This window comes from Centruroides sculpturatus, unplaced genomic scaffold (genome assembly GCF_000671375.1).
Source record: "Centruroides sculpturatus isolate CEXI.00-Female unplaced genomic scaffold, Cexi_2.0 scaffold399, whole genome shotgun sequence".
Lineage (NCBI taxonomy): Eukaryota > Metazoa > Arthropoda > Arachnida > Scorpiones > Buthidae > Centruroides > Centruroides sculpturatus.
This window is the reverse complement of record NW_019384665.1, coordinates 545,258-565,904: the sequence shown is the minus strand read 5'-3', so window position 1 is coordinate 565,904 and position 20,647 is coordinate 545,258. Positions and strand designations below refer to the sequence as shown.

The 20,647-nt window shown below is 27.3% G+C and overlaps 1 protein-coding gene across 1 annotated transcript in view; it reads left to right on the top strand.

The window, feature by feature from the left end:
• Nucleotides 1-226: 226 nt before the first annotated feature.
• LOC111626641 (Ca(2+)/calmodulin-responsive adenylate cyclase-like) overlaps nucleotides 227-20,647 on the top strand; it is a 31,680-nt gene continuing 11,259 nt past the window's right edge. The window contains exon 1 of the mRNA XM_023370089.1: nucleotides 227-1,048. Within this exon, the coding sequence (XP_023225857.1) occupies nucleotides 461-1,048 (588 nt within the window). The 5' untranslated portion in view covers nucleotides 227-460. The remainder of the gene's footprint in view (nucleotides 1,049-20,647) is intronic.

The window sequence follows — 20,647 nt, the reverse complement described above, 5'->3', positions numbered from 1 at the left end:
AGGAATAAAATGATATTTTTTCGCGTCAGACAATGGAAAATAATGGTTTATTATTGTTTGGCTTTACTGCTGTTTTATTTACATAGGGAAATCTGTTGAATCTGCTCGTAAAAACGTACCATTTGTGCATTGTTTAATTGATAGGAGGTGTTTTTTTAGAAAGTGACGTTTAGTTCCAATTTCGTCTCCTAGGAGTCGTGGATAGGAAGCGGTATAGCCGTATCAAACAAAGCCTGGTGGAGCGCCGAGTGAACAGTCGCGTTGTGTGCTCCACCCACGGTACACGGCAGTCGTCTGTACGAGTTCTGTACGTTTGAGAGTGCGAACACTTAGCCTTCGGCACGGAAGTGGGTGTTACTGAATCGAATATGGCAACTGCATATCTTTACGATTTTCGCGAAAGAAGACTAAGAATGATGGAATTTCAGTGAAAGTGTTTTAAAGGACATCGACGTTAGCCATGGACCATTCAGTTAAGGCAATCAACACACACCGTAAAGTAGCATTCAGCCGGCTATTTAATCGACTCAATTTCGAAAATGATGAACTGGAAGCACTGTTTCATAGATACATCTTCAGGCTTCAACAGTACTCGATCATATGTGTACTTGGATTATTTGTATTGTTAACGGCTGCATTGTCCGTCTTGCATGCTATATACGATGGTTTTGCAACGGTTCCCACCTTATACTATATGACATCGAGTGTTGCTTTGTTAGCATTGGCATGTTTCAGTCACACGCGTTACATACGAGACCATCACTTACTAATATTATGCTACGTCATCTTAATCTTTTTTATGACCTTTTGTTGCTTTGTTCTGCCCGTCGATGTTGGATTAGGTGGTTCCTGGAGCGCCAGAATTTGGTCGGGATCGCACAGTGCTTCGGATGGAGTTTGGGAGATCGTCTTTGTCTTGTTTCTAAGTTATTGTATGTTGCCCGTCCCTCGAGGTATAACTGTTATCATGGGCATAATACTACCGATTATACACACCGCTGTGGCTGCGATATTTGCTAGAGAATTTCCAAATTTTTTATGGAATCAGGTAAGTTGAAGTTCATTGACCGTTTGCATGTGTTAGATGTTTGTTGCTCATTTTTTATTTTTTTCTGTTGTTTTCGTCGTCTTTCTATACTCGACTGAATTGTTTCTGTATGAGTAACGTATAATTTGGCACACGTTTATATAGATAAAAAGAAGCGACTTTAAGTCGAGTGACAACTCGAAAGGTTTGATTACATTCCTCCCGATAATAGATATTTTTGCCCGTGTTATACGCTTTAATTATCTATCCTCTGATATAGGTATTTTTGCGTGTGTAACAAGTCTTAATTATATATCCTCTGATCATATATTCCTATATAACTAATCTTGATTGCTTATCTCTAACATGGGCAGTTTTAATAATACATCTTGATGAAGACCCCGATATAAGCATTTTTGCATATTAGTTATATGCTCCTTTTTATTACCTATCACATAATATGCTATATGCAAAAATGCTTATATAAATGCCGATTTCCATACAGAAAGCCTTTATAGCCTACTTCCCGATCTACGTTTATTCTAGCCTATATAGCGAAACTTTTATGCCTCCTAACATAGGCATTTTTAATTATATAATAGTCTTGATATAGATATAAGGCACCATTTTAGGACCAAAATAAGCAAAATTAATAGAAGAAAATTCAATTTGTTTCAGTTTTGTATAGAAAAATTTACTAATAATTCCTTATAAAGTGACGTCTGAAGGTCATTTTAACGAGTCTATAACAATAGAAAGTGTAAGAGAAGTATAGAAAAATACTATTTACAAGTCATCATGATTGAATAATTACGAGAAAAAGAAAGAAAGAAAGAATATTTTAAAACGATGTAGTCGATATTAGTGAATATTTAAATAATGAAAGCATTCGGTCAATTACGTAAATAAATTTTTAAAATAATAAATTATTTGATGGTTATAATGAATTGATTCTGTACTTTGTAGCGTACAGGCAATATCGATACATGCAAACATGAAAATCTAGTAGAGAAATTTGCAAATTTTAATAGTTTTAAAAATTGCTAATTATTGTTGAAGGTAATTAGCGAATGTACACTTTATATATACATACCTACATATACGAGACACGCAAAATTGATTTTAGAATAAAGTATTAAGTTTGTATATAGGGAGAAAAAGTTGCAAAAAACAGATGAAGTAATCGATATCTGTGATAAATTTTTGTTTAGAAGATGAGAAAAAGAAGTACGTCAGTCTGTTCAGACGTCCGACAAACAAAAATGTTTTTCTTATGATTCATATAGATTCATATCTTTATCCTAAGCTTCGATACAAACTGCATCGAGTGCAATGTTAAGAATCCTTGTAAAAACAATTGATATAGAGGATAAGAATATTTGTAACTCTTTTTATCTAGTGAATAATACATCCGTTAGATATTATAATTATTTCAATAACGAATAGACGATCCGTTCGTTATTCTATTTTATGTAACGTATACATTACCCTTTCGTTATACTTAACATTTAATTATACAAGTAAACTAACTCTATTATTCTAAATAATTAAGTATTCTAATGGATAAAATTGCCAGTTATATATACTTTTTTTTCTGATAGATTATTCATTGAATAGTTTAACGAATAAACTATGCTTTCAATATTTTATATAAAGCTGGATATTCTATTTTACTAGCGAATAAACTATTCACTGAATACAACGAACTAAACAATTCGTTAGATATTCTAACAATTATATCCAAGAAATTAGCTGTTAATTGTCTTAACTAATTAAACAGTTAATTTGTCAATTAATTAAAATTATTTACAAAATATTTTATTATTTAAAATGAATTTTGTGTCATTTACCGCGTATAACGCGCGGGGAGGAGGAGAGAAAAATTTGATACGCTTCGGCCGAAGAAACGTAAATTCAGAGTTTTGTTAATGAATCCAAAAATAACAGTTTTAAATTGTAAATTGCATTAATTCAATGATTTAAAACTCTTTAAGATAATTAAAATACTTGTTAATTAATTGCTTAAATCGAGAAATTTTACTTATTTAATTAAGATTAGTTGTTGGAGTTTAGCTCTTTCCTTCTCCGTTTTTAAATTCTGTAAGTTGGAGAATGTTTTTAGAACTTATAATTTTTTAAAATTTAATTATTTGTTTTTTTAAATATAAAAATTTGATGTATTGCGATCATTTGTTTCAATTTTATCCAGTGGTGGAGAGTGACAAATCTCTTCAATCCGGCGATACATCCTTCGCTCCTCTTACACTTTTCTTTATAATGAGTTTGCGCAGATATTACGAATTCTCATAGGTTTTCTGATTGGCCGATTGTTGTCGCCATGGCAACAACTGCAGTGTAGGTAACGATGTCGCAAACGAGTTGTTTTGTCGGCTGTCGAAAATTTTCTAAAGTTCGTCTTTCTTTAACAATTTCCTCAATTATTTCTATTTTTATTTCGTTTAATATTAAACAAACATTAATTAAATTAATAAAATTAAATTTAAATTTAAATCTAATTTGTTTTGTATTTTCCGGTTTTTCGTCTATTCCGTCCTTTTCCTTTCCCCTCCTCTTTTAAATTCTGTTTCGTTTGATACTCATTACGCTATTGGTTAATCGCGCGCGTGTTTCGCGATTTACGATTCGATTCGTTGCGTGATTCTGACGTTATTTAAATTTAAAAATTCAAAAAAGTTTACCGAAGAACGATGAAATTCTTCGAGGAGAAAAGTTTATTTTAAACAATATTGGAGCGAATATCGATCAGTTATATTGTAGATGACCTTGACATCCAATAGGACATATCGAACTCCGGAAAATCTGAAGGAATTAGGTCAACGTTTATCAAGACTCCACCTGTTTTTGAGAAAATCTCGAAACTGTTGCTAAAATTATGCGTAAACATGCCTTTGCTTTCCTCTTTCTTTTTTTTGCTTTCTTCGTAGGATATAGGAAACTAAGTGATGGAGTAGTCAGGGAATTCAATTTAGCACGCATCGTCTATCGATTTCTTATTAAGTAAATGAGCGAGAAAGATCTAATTGTGTACTAAATTAGACTACAGGATGGTACTTACTCGAGCTTAAGTGCGTTGATAATGTGAACGGAAAATGCCACTTTTATTTATTTATTTATTTTTTCTTTTGGTGTGTAAATTTTTCCCATCTTTTTTTAAAATACAGCCTTTTTCCTATCTGTTTCTATTCTGAAATTAAAAAAAGCGCGTCTTTCTATCTATCTATATTCTAAAATACGAATAAAATGATTTTTCCTACTTATTTATGTCAAAAATAGCTTCTTCCTGCCTTTCTGTATTGTAAAATTCAAAAAAAGGACTCCTTTCCTGCCCGTCTGTATTATTATATTTGTAAATTTAAAAGAAACACATTCATATTCTTATCCACATACACTATTAAATGCTTGGAAATTTCAAAAAACTTCCTCCTTTTTTTCTATTCATGTACAGTACGTTGTTATATTTTTAACCTTTAAAAAAGCACCCGTCTGCGTTGTTAAATGCATAAAATTCAAAAAAATATATTAACATTCCTGTCTATCTGTATTGTTATACGCATAAAATTAAAAAATAAAGTCATTAATATTCCTACTTATCTCTATTGTTATGCGCACAACATTCGAAAACGTCACTAATATACCTCCGTCTGTCTACATAATTGTACGCATAAAATCCCCACCAAATCATTTAAGCCTACATTATTATTTATCTACATTATTACACACGTAAAATTAAAAAAATCATTTAAATTTTATATTTATATACATAGCTACGTGCACTAATTCCAGAAAACATTTACTTCTCTATTCACCTACATTGTTATATTGTAAAATTTAAGATCAATATGTGTTTCTGCTCCTCGATATCATTCGATTCGACTTCGTACGTACGGAATATATTAAATATAGGAAAATCGTTCCGTCTTTGACGTCATACTTAACATAAACAGTTGTTTGGTAGTTTGCCAAATATATTTATATAACACCTGAGTCATCTATATGACTTATGCTCTGCTTTTCACTATCATTATTGTACTTAGCATCTAGACATACTGTTTTTCTTTTTTTAACTCGATTTTCTTGGCTAGAATGATAATTGTTGCTGATTGTAATGGTGTTAATCTTGCAGTAACTTTTTTTCCCACCATGTTCTTCTTTTCCTTGTAAAACTTTAATCATTAATTTGTACTTAAATGCTGTACTACTTGCTGATAAAGTTTTAACTCGATTGTATTTAGGTCTTTATCTACAGTAGATGATGTTGCATTTCTCATTAGAAAACATTTTTATTCTCATTAATTTCTTAGATGTAGTAGATGATATTAAAGTAGTAGCTGCAGTAATATACTGAAAATATCTACTTGAAAATAAACTTAACGTCATGGTTATTTAAAGTCAGAGTTTTCTTCTTAAAGTATAGTACCCTCCCTGTATATATTTTTAACTCTAGCAAAGTATATACTCTAAGAAAATAGAGGAGGTTGTGTCAACTGACCTTAACGTGTAAACACCCGAGTGGATGTGATAGACTTACAAAAAAAAAAAAAATAAAATAANCAGTGTAAAAAATAAAAATAAAAAGTAGGATTTTTAGATTATAGAAAATTGAAGGATTATAAATAGCTATCAATAAATAATCATTTAATTCTCTTTAAGAAATTATGTTTTTAAACAAATCACATAGACTTATACAGGCATACAAATTCGAAGAATAAGAAATTAATAAAGTATATTTATTAATAATTAACTTGTAAGAAGCTCAAAGATAATGAAATAGAATACATTATTAAAACTAATTTTTTAGTAGCCCCGTTGGTAATAACCTAATTAAAAATTAAAACAGTCGTGCAAAAGACTGTCCCGTTCCATTATATTTTTTATTATTCATGAGTTATTCATATTTTCTCATAAAAAATGATGATATTATGATACAGAGGTCAGTTACATTTCTATTTTTCATAGTAGGCGTTATTTCTTATAGAAATGAACTCAAAATATAGTCGTTTGAAAGGTTGAAGTGTCTGGCAAAAATCCAGAATTCGTTCCTCAGGTGAAGAAGAAGAAGATAAAGATATTGAAATGGAAAAGGAGAAAGAATAGAAATTTATTGAATATCAATACGAAGTATTATGATTTTTTACAGTTTGATAAAAGAAGAATCTGTTTGACTAGAGGCTTCATTATTTAATTCTTAATGCTTTTAACAATTTGCAAAATTAGTCTAACCCATCTCGATTTTTATGTGAAGAAGAATAATAATGGTCTCTGTTCAATTTAATTTTTTTTCTTTTTCAATTTAAAGTAAAATTGAAATTACAAACGATTTTCAATTAAAAAATTGAAGATAATTAAAGATTTTTATATTAAAAACTGAAAAAATGAAGTTTATTTTTTATAAATTTTCTAATATTTTAAATAGCTTAATGCGCGTTGTGGCTTTTCTATTCACACGCCTAATTTACTTTTCAGTTTTTTAATTTTTTTCTTTCTTATTTTAATAAATTTCTCAAAAATTTTAATATTAAAAAAAATAAAATTTCCGTACGTACAGTATTTTATAAACATTTAATTACTGAAAGAATTTGCAAAAAAAAAAAAGAAATGCAACCACAAAATTGAAGAGTGATATTTAAAATACGCGGAAGTAGAAAAATAACTAAAAAATGTCTTATATAAAATGAGAAATTCTCGAATTGAGTAAAACAGCTTTGATACTTTGTGTCAAAAAAATAATTAAGAAAAAAAGGAGAAAAAAATGTATAAGAAGACTTGGAATATTTCATCGAACATCAAATGCTACTTTAAAAATAAATGTGGAAAAACAAACACGTCATACTAACTTCTAAAGGAATTTTGCGAGCTGTTTACACTGTCAGAACCACTCTTTTTTTTATTTTTTTATTTTTTATTTCATCTCGTAACACGAAACTAACGAAAAACAAACACTGTTTCAAGCTTCGGTTTTTCTTATGAATAAAATAGTGATAGAAGCAATTCACTAAGGGAATACTCTTCATTGTTATAGTGGTCTCGAGACGCATGCGTATTTAAGCCATATCTGAAAATTTTTGCTCTTCAATTCACTATTTGGTAGGCGAAAATGTCAACAGAGAGGAAAGGAATTCTCAGTAGACATCAAACGCTCTTTCTATACCTAAGGAAATGAGTATTTACATAGTAGATATATCTATCTGCTTATGCGAATATTATTCAGAATGTATATGAATTTCGTCTTGTAGTATAATAAATTCTATTAAAATAAGCGAGAATATTATATATTTTTGTGGTTATAAAACTGAAAAAAGATGTAGAATTTTGAAATTGTAATAACGAAGTGTAATGAAATAACAAACTAGAAAGGAGTATGTGTAAGAGATGATAAAAAAGTGGATAGAATGTATAGATGATGATAAAGAAGTGGAATAGAATGATCAATCGAAAAATAGAATATATAAATGATGAAGTGTACTGTAGTGAAAAGAAGCGTATTACATAGAATAATTAAGATAATTAATTAAAAATGAATAATCAACTTAAAAGTTAATGCGAAGATGATAACGAAATGGATGGAATTACCAACCAAATACTGGAATAAATAGGCTATTATACATTTTTACATCAAATAGAATATATAGATGATGATAAAAAAATCAGAATAATCAAGAAAATAAAAAAAAAAGATTATGTAGATGATAATAAAGAGCTACAATGCTAATACTGGGAGAATGTTATCAGTTTAAAAAACTTTGTATGAAAATAAATATATTAATATTTTACTTCAATTCTCTTGTTGTAAGATAAGAATACAAAATGTATTTATTTATTTATTCTACATTTTATGGTACTGTCTGTAGACAAAAGATCACTATGACAGCACCCTCCTAAAACAATATAAATTAAGAATAATTTCATTCTCTTTCTTATTGTCAAATATTCTCCTTTTTTGTTTATCAAATATTGTCTAGTAGGCTGCAATAGTTGATAAATAAAACAAACTTAAAAATATTATATTTTAGATTCTAAAATAACCTATATTTTTTCTTGTAAAAAATATTTTCTTTTTATTTATAACTAATTTTAAAATATTTTAAAATTTTATCATACTAGCTATCATTTACATAGATCATAGATAGAGACTTGGCTTTAGTACAAGCTTGAGAAATATTTTATATTAAGACATTCATTTTTAGCAATTTAGTTCAGTTTTATATTGCTAAATAAACTTAAAAGTTATAGTTTTTATTAATATTTTTAACTGGAACATCTGTTGCTTCAGTGTTTGATTACATATATATTAACTTATACTGGATCGTGAGAACTTATATCCATTTTAATCGATATATTTCATTCTATAGTTACATGTTGAATGGCCAATATTGATTTTTTTTTACCTTTTTTTTTTAGTTAATAAATTCTGTAGAATAAAATATAAACTTAATCACGATCTAAAGCTCACGAAAGCTTGATTTAATTATAATTTTAAACATGAGGCAGTTCATCCAGTATTTCTTGTTTAACCCACATTTACTTGTCTTCATAATTTAATATTAGTTCATAGTTTAAAATATATTTTATGTATTCTACTTATGATACTATTAAGTCTCATATAAATTGTTTAATATTTAAAGCTATTTTTTTTTAAAAAATTCTATTCAAAGTGATGTCATATCCGTTACTGAATTGATCCTCAACAAAGGTCTGTACTATTATTAAGAGGAGGCTGTTATTGTTGAATATGGCTATTCTACAGAGAGGCTTTTTCTAAAAAAAGTAATGGACTAATGCTGAAAAAAGGATAATTTTAAGTAATACTTTAATAAAATAGTAATGGATGTTTATTATAAAAGTTTTATTACTTTATAACTGTAATTAAAGTATTAAATTTAGTTTTAAAAAATAATAAAATAAATGGACTATTGCGTTATCCTATTTGACATTGAAAGCATTTTATGGAAATGTGCCAAGTTTGAGATGTGGAGTAGGTCACTAACTTACATTTATGGTGCGATATTTATTAATAACCATCAGTATTTTAATATACACCACTAACTTGTCCTATTTTATTACATTTTTCAAAAACTTATGATTAAGGGAATGTTTCATTCCCTGAACCATTAAAGCCAAGTAGTTTTATGGAAATTTTTATTCTAAAATAAGCCAAAACAAATTTTTATTTGGTGAAATATTTACGGAATTTTATGTTTATTCAAAGTTTTTTTTATTTCCTTTTTCTTTTGATGTAATAAAAGTGTATCGTTAGAGACACGACCGCTTAATAGTCGTGGGTTGAGGCGATTCATCACGAACCTCCCGCACACCCCCGCATTTTTTGAACCATTAGAAATGTCTTCCCCTTCTTTAACTTGTACGCTTGATTATTTTAAATATAAAAACCGGTAATATTTTTGAAGAAAGTGTAGGGAATAATAAGCGCAAAGGGGGTTCCCGATGCTCATTTCCTACGGCGATAGTTTCAGTTGAATGGATTTGCATAAAGATAATAAATTATTGTTTTTTTTTTAAATTTTTTTCACGAAATAAATTACAAAGGCCGAAATAAAAGTATAAATTCAAAATGCAACAGTATTTTAGTCTTAATTTTCTATTCTATCACAATAATAAATTGAACGGGAATTCGTTATCTAAATATAAACATAATTTCCAAAAACTAAATATAAATGTTCGATTAACCTTCAATATTTTAACAGAATTCTTCGTATTTATTTTGTTATTTTAAAACTTAAATTATAAATATTTAAAAATTTTCAAACTTATTACTAAGTCTTTATTTATTTTCTTAATTTCGCTTTAATTTTACTCCAATGTATAATATCGTTCTTTTATTTTTTAATTTTTAGAATAAAATTTCTATTTATATACACGTGTTGATGTTGCGTGTACTCTATAACTAAAATTTTATTATTTAAAATTTTAACAAGTTAAGCTTTTATTCTTTGAGAAGCATTATAGTTACTACAAACACGCAGTGAATTCATAATTTGTTGATAAATAACATTCAAAGTGCGAAGAGTTCAGTTTTAAAAAGTGTTTTATTAAATCATTTAATCATGTTTCCAAAAGGAATTGGGTCAGACCAACTTTGGCGAGTCCGTACTCACTCCTTTTTCTGGAAATGAAACATATTCTAACATATTTTTGAAAACACTAAGTGGATTGTACTGTAGCTACTTAGTGACGGGTTTATAGATGGTTCAGACCAACTAAACTGATTCGAACCATATCCTATTTTTAGAATTATGAAACATATTCTAACATTCCTTTAAAATATTCTCACTTCATTTAATACTTTTCAAAGATTCGGATCATATAAATCAGCCAGAACCAACTCCTTAAATATCAGTTTACACCAATTTGGATGTCTTTTATTTCTTACTATTAATTAATATTACCAATATATAAAAATGAAAATTAATATTAAATTTCCCAAATTTGAAGAAGGGTTTTTTTTTATTGATAATTTCCTTGTCGGAAGTTCTGTTATAACCAACAAATGACATGCATTTTCAAAGAAAAAATGGCTTTCACCATCCGGAAGATGCGTATTGATGCAATCATCCTGTCATGTGGCAATTGATCCCGGCATGTGATGGTAATTACGAATGACATGGCATCTACTAAATAATCTGATATAATAGACCATTATTGGCTTCGATATGACCGCTTCATTAGGTTGCATTGTTTCTTCTGCAACGTCTTTCATTTCTCACATTATCATAATATATACAGTTTATGACGTATACAGATGTTCTCTGCAGCTTGTTTATCGAATATGTCACTTATTAATTGGTTAATATAAATAGAATATGAAAATATTGTAGTGATTTCATTCAGATAAACGTTTATCAGAAATATTTATTAATAATTTCTTGAGGAATTGCAAAATTGATTTTAAATTAAGTGTATTTTTTAAGAGAAAGCTAAAAATACCACCCAAGTTAACTCGAATGCTGTTTTTTTTATTGATTACATAACATAGTATTTTATTGTTTATAGCTAGGAGTTAAATTTTTCTGTAGGAACTTTAGCGTTTTATTATTATTATTATNTAGCGAATAAACTATTCACTGAATACAACGAACTAAACAATTCGTTAGATATTCTAACAATTATATCCAAGAAATTAGCTGTTAATTGTCTTAACTAATTAAACAGTTAATTTGTCAATTAATTAAAATTATTTACAAAATATTTTATTATTTAAAATGAATTTTGTGTCATTTACCGCGTATAACGCGCGGGGAGGAGGAGAGAAAAATTTGATACGCTTCGGCCGAAGAAACGTAAATTCAGAGTTTTGTTAATGAATCCAAAAATAACAGTTTTAAATTGTAAATTGCATTAATTCAATGATTTAAAACTCTTTAAGATAATTAAAATACTTGTTAATTAATTGCTTAAATCGAGAAATTTTACTTATTTAATTAAGATTAGTTGTTGGAGTTTAGCTCTTTCCTTCTCCGTTTTTAAATTCTGTAAGTTGGAGAATGTTTTTAGAACTTATAATTTTTTAAAATTTAATTATTTGTTTTTTTAAATATAAAAATTTGATGTATTGCGATCATTTGTTTCAATTTTATCCAGTGGTGGAGAGTGACAAATCTCTTCAATCCGGCGATACATCCTTCGCTCCTCTTACACTTTTCTTTATAATGAGTTTGCGCAGATATTACGAATTCTCATAGGTTTTCTGATTGGCCGATTGTTGTCGCCATGGCAACAACTGCAGTGTAGGTAACGATGTCGCAAACGAGTTGTTTTGTCGGCTGTCGAAAATTTTCTAAAGTTCGTCTTTCTTTAACAATTTCCTCAATTATTTCTATTTTTATTTCGTTTAATATTAAACAAACATTAATTAAATTAATAAAATTAAATTTAAATTTAAATCTAATTTGTTTTGTATTTTCCGGTTTTTCGTCTATTCCGTCCTTTTCCTTTCCCCTCCTCTTTTAAATTCTGTTTCGTTTGATACTCATTACGCTATTGGTTAATCGCGCGCGTGTTTCGCGATTTACGATTCGATTCGTTGCGTGATTCTGACGTTATTTAAATTTAAAAATTCAAAAAAGTTTACCGAAGAACGATGAAATTCTTCGAGGAGAAAAGTTTATTTTAAACAATATTGGAGCGAATATCGATCAGTTATATTGTAGATGACCTTGACATCCAATAGGACATATCGAACTCCGGAAAATCTGAAGGAATTAGGTCAACGTTTATCAAGACTCCACCTGTTTTTGAGAAAATCTCGAAACTGTTGCTAAAATTATGCGTAAACATGCCTTTGCTTTCCTCTTTCTTTTTTTTGCTTTCTTCGTAGGATATAGGAAACTAAGTGATGGAGTAGTCAGGGAATTCAATTTAGCACGCATCTCTATCGATTTCTTATTAAGTAAATGAGCGAGAAAGATCTAATTGTGTACTAAATTAGACTACAGGATGGTACTTACTCGAGCTTAAGTGCGTTGATAATGTGAACGGAAAATGCCACTTTTATTTATTTATTTATTTTTTCTTTTGGTGTGTAAATTTTTCCCATCTTTTTTTAAAATACAGCCTTTTTCCTATCTGTTTCTATTCTGAAATTAAAAAAAGCGCGTCTTTCTATCTATCTATATTCTAAAATACGAATAAAATGATTTTTCCTACTTATTTATGTCAAAAATAGCTTCTTCCTGCCTTTCTGTATTGTAAAATTCAAAAAAAGGACTCCTTTCCTGCCCGTCTGTATTATTATATTTGTAAATTTAAAAGAAACACATTCATATTCTTATCCACATACACTATTAAATGCTTGGAAATTTCAAAAAACTTCCTCCTTTTTTTCTATTCATGTACAGTACGTTGTTATATTTTTAACCTTTAAAAAAGCACCCGTCTGCGTTGTTAAATGCATAAAATTCAAAAAAATATATTAACATTCCTGTCTATCTGTATTGTTATACGCATAAAATTAAAAAATAAAGTCATTAATATTCCTACTTATCTCTATTGTTATGCGCACAACATTCGAAAACGTCACTAATATACCTCCGTCTGTCTACATAATTGTACGCATAAAATCCCCACCAAATCATTTAAGCCTACATTATTATTTATCTACATTATTACACACGTAAAATTAAAAAAATCATTTAAATTTTATATTTATATACATAGCTACGTGCACTAATTCCAGAAAACATTTACTTCTCTATTCACCTACATTGTTATATTGTAAAATTTAAGATCAATATGTGTTTCTGCTCCTCGATATCATTCGATTCGACTTCGTACGTACGGAATATATTAAATATAGGAAAATCGTTCCGTCTTTGACGTCATACTTAACATAAACAGTTGTTTGGTAGTTTGCCAAATATATTTATATAACACCTGAGTCATCTATATGACTTATGCTCTGCTTTTCACTATCATTATTGTACTTAGCATCTAGACATACTGTTTTTCTTTTTTTAACTCGATTTTCTTGGCTAGAATGATAATTGTTGCTGATTGTAATGGTGTTAATCTTGCAGTAACTTTTTTTCCCACCATGTTCTTCTTTTCCTTGTAAAACTTTAATCATTAATTTGTACTTAAATGCTGTACTACTTGCTGATAAAGTTTTAACTCGATTGTATTTAGGTCTTTATCTACAGTAGATGATGTTGCATTTCTCATTAGAAAACATTTTTATTCTCATTAATTTCTTAGATGTAGTAGATGATATTAAAGTAGTAGCTGCAGTAATATACTGAAAATATCTACTTGAAAATAAACTTAACGTCATGGTTATTTAAAGTCAGAGTTTTCTTCTTAAAGTATAGTACCCTCCCTGTATATATTTTTAACTCTAGCAAAGTATATACTCTAAGAAAATAGAGGAGGTTGTGTCAACTGACCTTAACGTGTAAACACCCGAGTGGATGTGATAGACTTACAAAAAAAAAAAAATAACACTTTGGTTTCGTCGTCGGTAATTAATTTTTGAGAAAATTAACGATTTTAAGGGGGGAATTAAACAATTTTGATTTATTGTTAAAAATTCTAAGCTTGTGTAGAAAATGATTTCGTTAATTATAATTATTTTTAGTACTCGTTTCACACGATTATTTGTTAACATTCACGCTGTGCTGTTGATGAGAAAAGTTCTGTGGTAATAGTTGTTTGCACCAATGGAACAGATGTGCCACCAATGACTCTTTCATCTGATGTACAGATTTAGAAAGAACGTTTCGGATTAAAGAGATGATTATTTTCTTTTTATTTTCTACGAATCAAAAAAGTTTTGATAGAAAAATAAACTTAATTTTTTCTATAAAACTTAACTAAACTTCGACGAAGTGTTCGAATTAATCTATTTATTCCTTTTAAGAAAATTGATTAATTAATGAAGACATTTTCGAATCGATAAACAGAAAGTAAACTTTTGTTTTCCCGTTTGATTTTCTTTTTTAGATATTTTTAAATTCCCTAAAAAATAATTGATTTTTGAAGTTTATTAGCAAATTTACATTTAATCTCCTTTAGCAAACGCCTATTTAATTAGAAAAGGTTGAATTTAAGTCGTTTGTATGTAAATATAAACCATTCAGTTCCTTATTCAAAATCTTTCTTGTAATTTAATTCTTATTAAACATAATTAAATAATAATAAAATAATAATGAGCAGCTTTAAATATACTTAATTTTTTTTAAACAGATAACTTACAGTATTTCTTTTCTTGTTAATCCTATTATTTAGTTTTATTCCAAATTACGTATGCTTGTGTATAATCTTTTATGATATTACTTGCGACTTATTTATTATCATTATTATTATTAATTTTTTTTCTGGATACGAATTTAAAGTGTCATTTTATAACAGGTGCGAGTTATTATTTTAATAATGGTGTACCTTTAGTTAAGAGAATTGTGGTGGCAATTATGCAAATTCAGCGGTTGAGTGTCCGAGGAGATTGTTATTGTGATATTGTAGATCCTCTAGTGACTTCTAAATTGAATTCTGTTTAACGAATTATATCATTTCTGTAAAGTTAAATTTCGATATAAGTTATGAATTTAATAGGTAAAGTAAATGTAGGTTATTATATCGTTAAAGATATACGTATAATGTATCTACAGCGTTGCCCAATAAGTCAGATAACCATTATAAGCACTAAATTGCTGTATTATTCAAATACTAGGAATGTTTCACCAGTTTTATAAAGGAACGCCTTGATCTAAGCTGAGTTTACTTTATACAGTTAACCGACATTTGGGCCACCCTCTCTCTATACGTGTAAAATTTTATATTCACGTGTGCCTGAAACACGCAGAAAACGGTTAACCGAATTGTGGGCTGTTTATAAATAAATTGGCACAGTATAATTATCTTGAGTTCTATACTCAGTTTGATATCTTAAATTATTACATTCACGACTCTTTAGAAGAAAAACAACCGATAAAACTTGTTTTTTTTCCTCTCAAATATCATTTTTTTTATACGTGGTTATCTTTCGACTGATATTTCAATTTTTTTTTTTTGAAATATTATTCGTAGGTGAAATATATTTTTAGAAAAAAAATTTTATATGTATTTTAAGTATAAAATTTATTTAACAATCAGTATGAATTCGGTTAATTAGTTAACGGATATTGAATTAAGTTTAAAGTATGCAAACGTTTATTGGAATAGGATGTCGTGTTATTATTGTAAATATTTTAAAATAAATTATAAAATATATTTAAACATATACATACGCTTAATATATTTTCATATTAATATGTATACGTTGAACACACGAATCAAAACGTAGTTAACTAACTTTTGGATTATCCTGCATATATATAATATATGCTTTCATATTCACAAGTATCTTCGAAAATATTTTTTTAAATTTTAAGTATAAAAAACAAATTTATCACTATAAAAACCATTAAATTAGTGTTAGAAAGCGTGAATGCAAACAAGAAAAGTCATTAATCATTAATACAGTATTGCACATTCTATCACTTTTTACATCTACAAAAAGTCACTTCGCTGATACTTTTTGTGTTTTTTTCATTATCAAACACATTACTAATCAATTATTAAGTGTTTTGCATACCATACAAATGTGAATGACCGCATTCGAAACGGAACATTCTGAAATATATTAAGTGATACTGTTACTTGTAGTACTTCGCGTGCACTGATGACTATAAAAATATGAGAAATAAATCCCTTTAGATGTTATATATTTATATTCTTCCATTTAAAAATAAATGTTAGATTAACTTGTTGTATCGACCGAACTTTTTGACGATGTTAATGGAAATTTTTATCAACAAAATAATAAAATCATATCTTTTATTACAACGTTTTTGGATATCTTGCTCGCTTCCATCTCGTTAATCATATGTAAAATTTTATTAAATGCCTTCCTGGCATTTTATAAAAAGAAGAAACATTTCAGAAAAAAGTGATTCTTTTTTTACATTTTTGTTATTTTTCTTCAACGTTAAGTCACATACTTTTCACTAAATGGTCACATTTAATACTTAACGTATCGACTTGCCTATTGTGAAATTGCTATCTAAAATCATTATTTCATTCATGAATTTACACACAGATATCTCATTTAATCGAGTGTGCTACCAAAATATTTTTAGTTCATTTAAGTGGAAAGCCACTACATACGACGTTTCCTTACATTAAATATCTAAAAATAGGACATTTACAATAACGGTTTTTCTGTTTTGCATAATATAATTATATACGTACACTCGCACACTATACATTCATTTTTCATTTACGTATATATTTTTAATAGTATTTTATACTTTCGAACGAGTTATACTTTATAGTCTATCGGCATCGATGGAAGTGGGTTTAATTATGCGTCAACACTTACTTAACAATGGATAGCACAATCAATGATGGTCAAATAGCTATCGACAACAGTTTAACTCTCGACCTTTCCTTTGAAGTTTTCTTTGTCCTTTCAAGGGTTTGGTCTAAGATCTTATCGTTTTCTGCCTTCACAACAGTGGGAGCCTCGAGAGTACTTCAATGACGAGCAGCTTTCAGTTCAATTTTTGCCCCCAAGCAGTCGTTTCTTGGTAGTTTAGTAGGAGAAAGTTTCGTGATTCTATTCATTAATGCTAAGGTATGAAATTTTTTCTTAAAAAAAGCAATTTTTTATAACTCGCCCAACAGCATACCTTTATTTTTAAATCAATATTTGCTATTGTATTATATAAAATATGTATATATTTATAGATACATTAATAAATTTACGTTTTTTCAAATCCATAAATTGATTTTAAAGTTCATTATTTAAAAAAACAATACTTTTAACATTCGTAGCTTCGAGGGATTTGCAATGGAAGGTAATAAGAGTTTACATCTTGATTCCTGTTTCGATCTCTAGAAAACAACACATCATTTACTTTAAAAATAAAAAGAATGTATAAAATCTCTCATTAATATTTCCTAAATATCCATTACTCTCGATGAAAAGTCTTACTTCAGCAAGAATAATTGTAAAAAAATATGTTATTGCTGATGGAACTGTAATTATCGAGTCATTCAAATAATTGAACTGTTCTTAGAATGGAAACAAAATTAACATAAATTACGAAATTATTTCTCTGAAAAAATAATTTAAGTTATAATTTTCTTGTAGAATAATCATGAAAATTTTATTATTTAAAATTTTAACAAGTTAAGCTTTTATTCTTTGAGAAGCATTATAGTTACTACAAACACGCAGTGAATTCATAATTTGTTGATAAATAACATTCAAAGTGCGAAGAGTTCAGTTTTAAAAAGTGTTTTATTAAATCATTTAATCATGTTTCCAAAAGGAATTGGGTCAGACCAACTTTGGCGAGTCCGTACTCACTCCTTTTTCTGGAAATGAAACATATTCTAACATATTTTTGAAAACACTAAGTGGATTGTACTGTAGCTACTTAGTGACGGGTTTATAGATGGTTCAGACCAACTAAACTGATTCGAACCATATCCTATTTTTAGAATTATGAAACATATTCTAACATTCCTTTAAAATATTCTCACTTCATTTAATACTTTTCAAAGATTCGGATCATATAAATCAGCCAGAACCAACTCCTTAAATATCAGTTTACACCAATTTGGATGTCTTTTATTTCTTACTATTAATTAATATTACCAATATATAAAAATGAAAATTAATATTAAATTTCCCAAATTTGAAGAAGGGTTTTTTTTATTGATAATTTCCTTGTCGGAAGTTCTGTTATAACCAACAAATGACATGCATTTTCAAAGAAAAAATGGCTTTCACCATCCGGAAGATGCGTATTGATGCAATCATCCTGTCATGTGGCAATTGATCCCGGCATGTGATGGTAATTACGAATGACATGGCATCTACTAAATAATCTGATATAATAGACCATTATTGGCTTCGATATGACCGCTTCATTAGGTTGCATTGTTTCTTCTGCAACGTCTTTCATTTCTCACATTATCATAATATATACAGTTTATGACGTATACAGATGTTCTCTGCAGCTTGTTTATCGAATATGTCACTTATTAATTGGTTAATATAAATAGAATATGAAAATATTGTAGTGATTTCATTCAGATAAACGTTTATCAGAAATATTTATTAATAATTTCTTGAGGAATTGCAAAATTGATTTTAAATTAAGTGTATTTTTTAAGAGAAAGCTAAAAATACCACCCAAGTTAACTCGAATGCTGTTTTTTTTATTGATTACATAACATAGTATTTTATTGTTTATAGCTAGGAGTTAAATTTTTCTGTAGGAACTTTAGCGTTTTATTATTATTATTATTTTTTTTAATTTAAATGCAGAAAATGCTTAGATAAGTTTTAAGATAAGCAACTAATGACACAACAAGTAATTACCGAAAAAAATAAATATGACTAGAAAGCACTAAATACGGGAAACCTTGACAGGAGATTGTTAAATCGGAGTTTTACTGTATAAGTATATAGTTTCGTTAATGTGTAAGAACAGAAGTTATTTGAATTTAATAAAATTTGTAGCGAAATTACTTCAAAAAAATTCAAGAATTTATTTATTTGCAATAACGTATAAGAGATGAGATATTTTAATAATTTTTGAAAGAAATAATATGATTAAAATGCCAAACTTTCTTGTCGACTATCATTCCATTATTTTTTAACGAGATAAAGTTTTTTTTTTTTATTTACATCTTGAATTATTCAAATTTTGTTTAATTGTAGAATCTAAAGTATATATTGCATACACGTGTCCAAAATTAACAAATTATGATTAAATAGGATAATTTAGAATTAAGATAATTATAAATTCATAAACTGTACGGTATACACGTATATGTAAAACAGGAGGATCCGGATTCGATTTTCTTTGCAACTTTTATTGTGTTTTACATTGCAATTATTTTTGCCGTTTATGCATAAATATGTATAAATTCATAGATTGTATGTAAAAATTGCCATAAAAATACGTATGAATTCATAGATTTATGAAGTATACATGTGTAAAACAGGAATATTTGGGTTCAATTTTTTTGTGATTTTTATTACATTTTAAAAAATAATAACACTATTTTATCAATTGTTATTTAATTTATACAATTATTTAACCAATAATTAGTAACACTTACTTGCAATTATATTGTAACTAATATATAAATATTTATTACTAATTTTTTTAAAATAATTCTTAAAAAATTTAAATTATATTTATATTATTTTTGCACATGATTTAATAAATTATATAGTATATTAATAAATAAGTAAATATTGAAAAACATGTGAAGTTTGTAAGTGTTAATATTAATAATTAAATATAAAAAGAAATTTATTTTATAAAGTTTTAATCAATGTTAAAGAAACAAAATTACTAAAAAAAAAAAGGTAAAAATTTATTAGAAAAATTAAATTTGTAAATAATTTATATATTTTTTAAAATATTGAACTTAAATTTTAACAATTTTTAGACATTAAAAGTAATTTTTTAAATTCATTAATTTTATACATTTTTTTAAATATTTAGTTTTATAATTAAAATATTGAATAAAATTACTAATAGTATTATTTTGTACTCTGTTAACTTAAATATTTTTAAGGGATTATTTTTAAAAAATTTACTTAATTTTTTTTGGAAAATAAAGAAAAAAATAAAATTAATTTTATTAGATAATAAAGCAAAAATGAAATTATTGTATATTTTATTATTTTATCAAAATGAATCCTTATTATTCTAATCAATTATAATGGTTAATTTTGTGAATTTAAAATGTAAAATGCATTTAATTAATTTACAAATCAATACCCTCACATAAACGAATCATTTGAATATATGTTACGCCCATTTATTATGAATAGGAATTTAGTCTTAAAGAAAGAAAATTATCATGACAGATAATGGACTTAATTAATATTTAAATGCCATTTAAAAAATAAATTATAGACAAACTGTTGCTTCTTTGTTATTGTTCCTATTTTTTTTTTCTTTTATACATTCAAAAACTCCTACAGTTACATTTAATTCTTACTAATAGTATAATAATTAAAATGTATGATTTTTTTAAATTAAAGTAAATTTTAATAAAATGCATTTAGTTGATTACAAT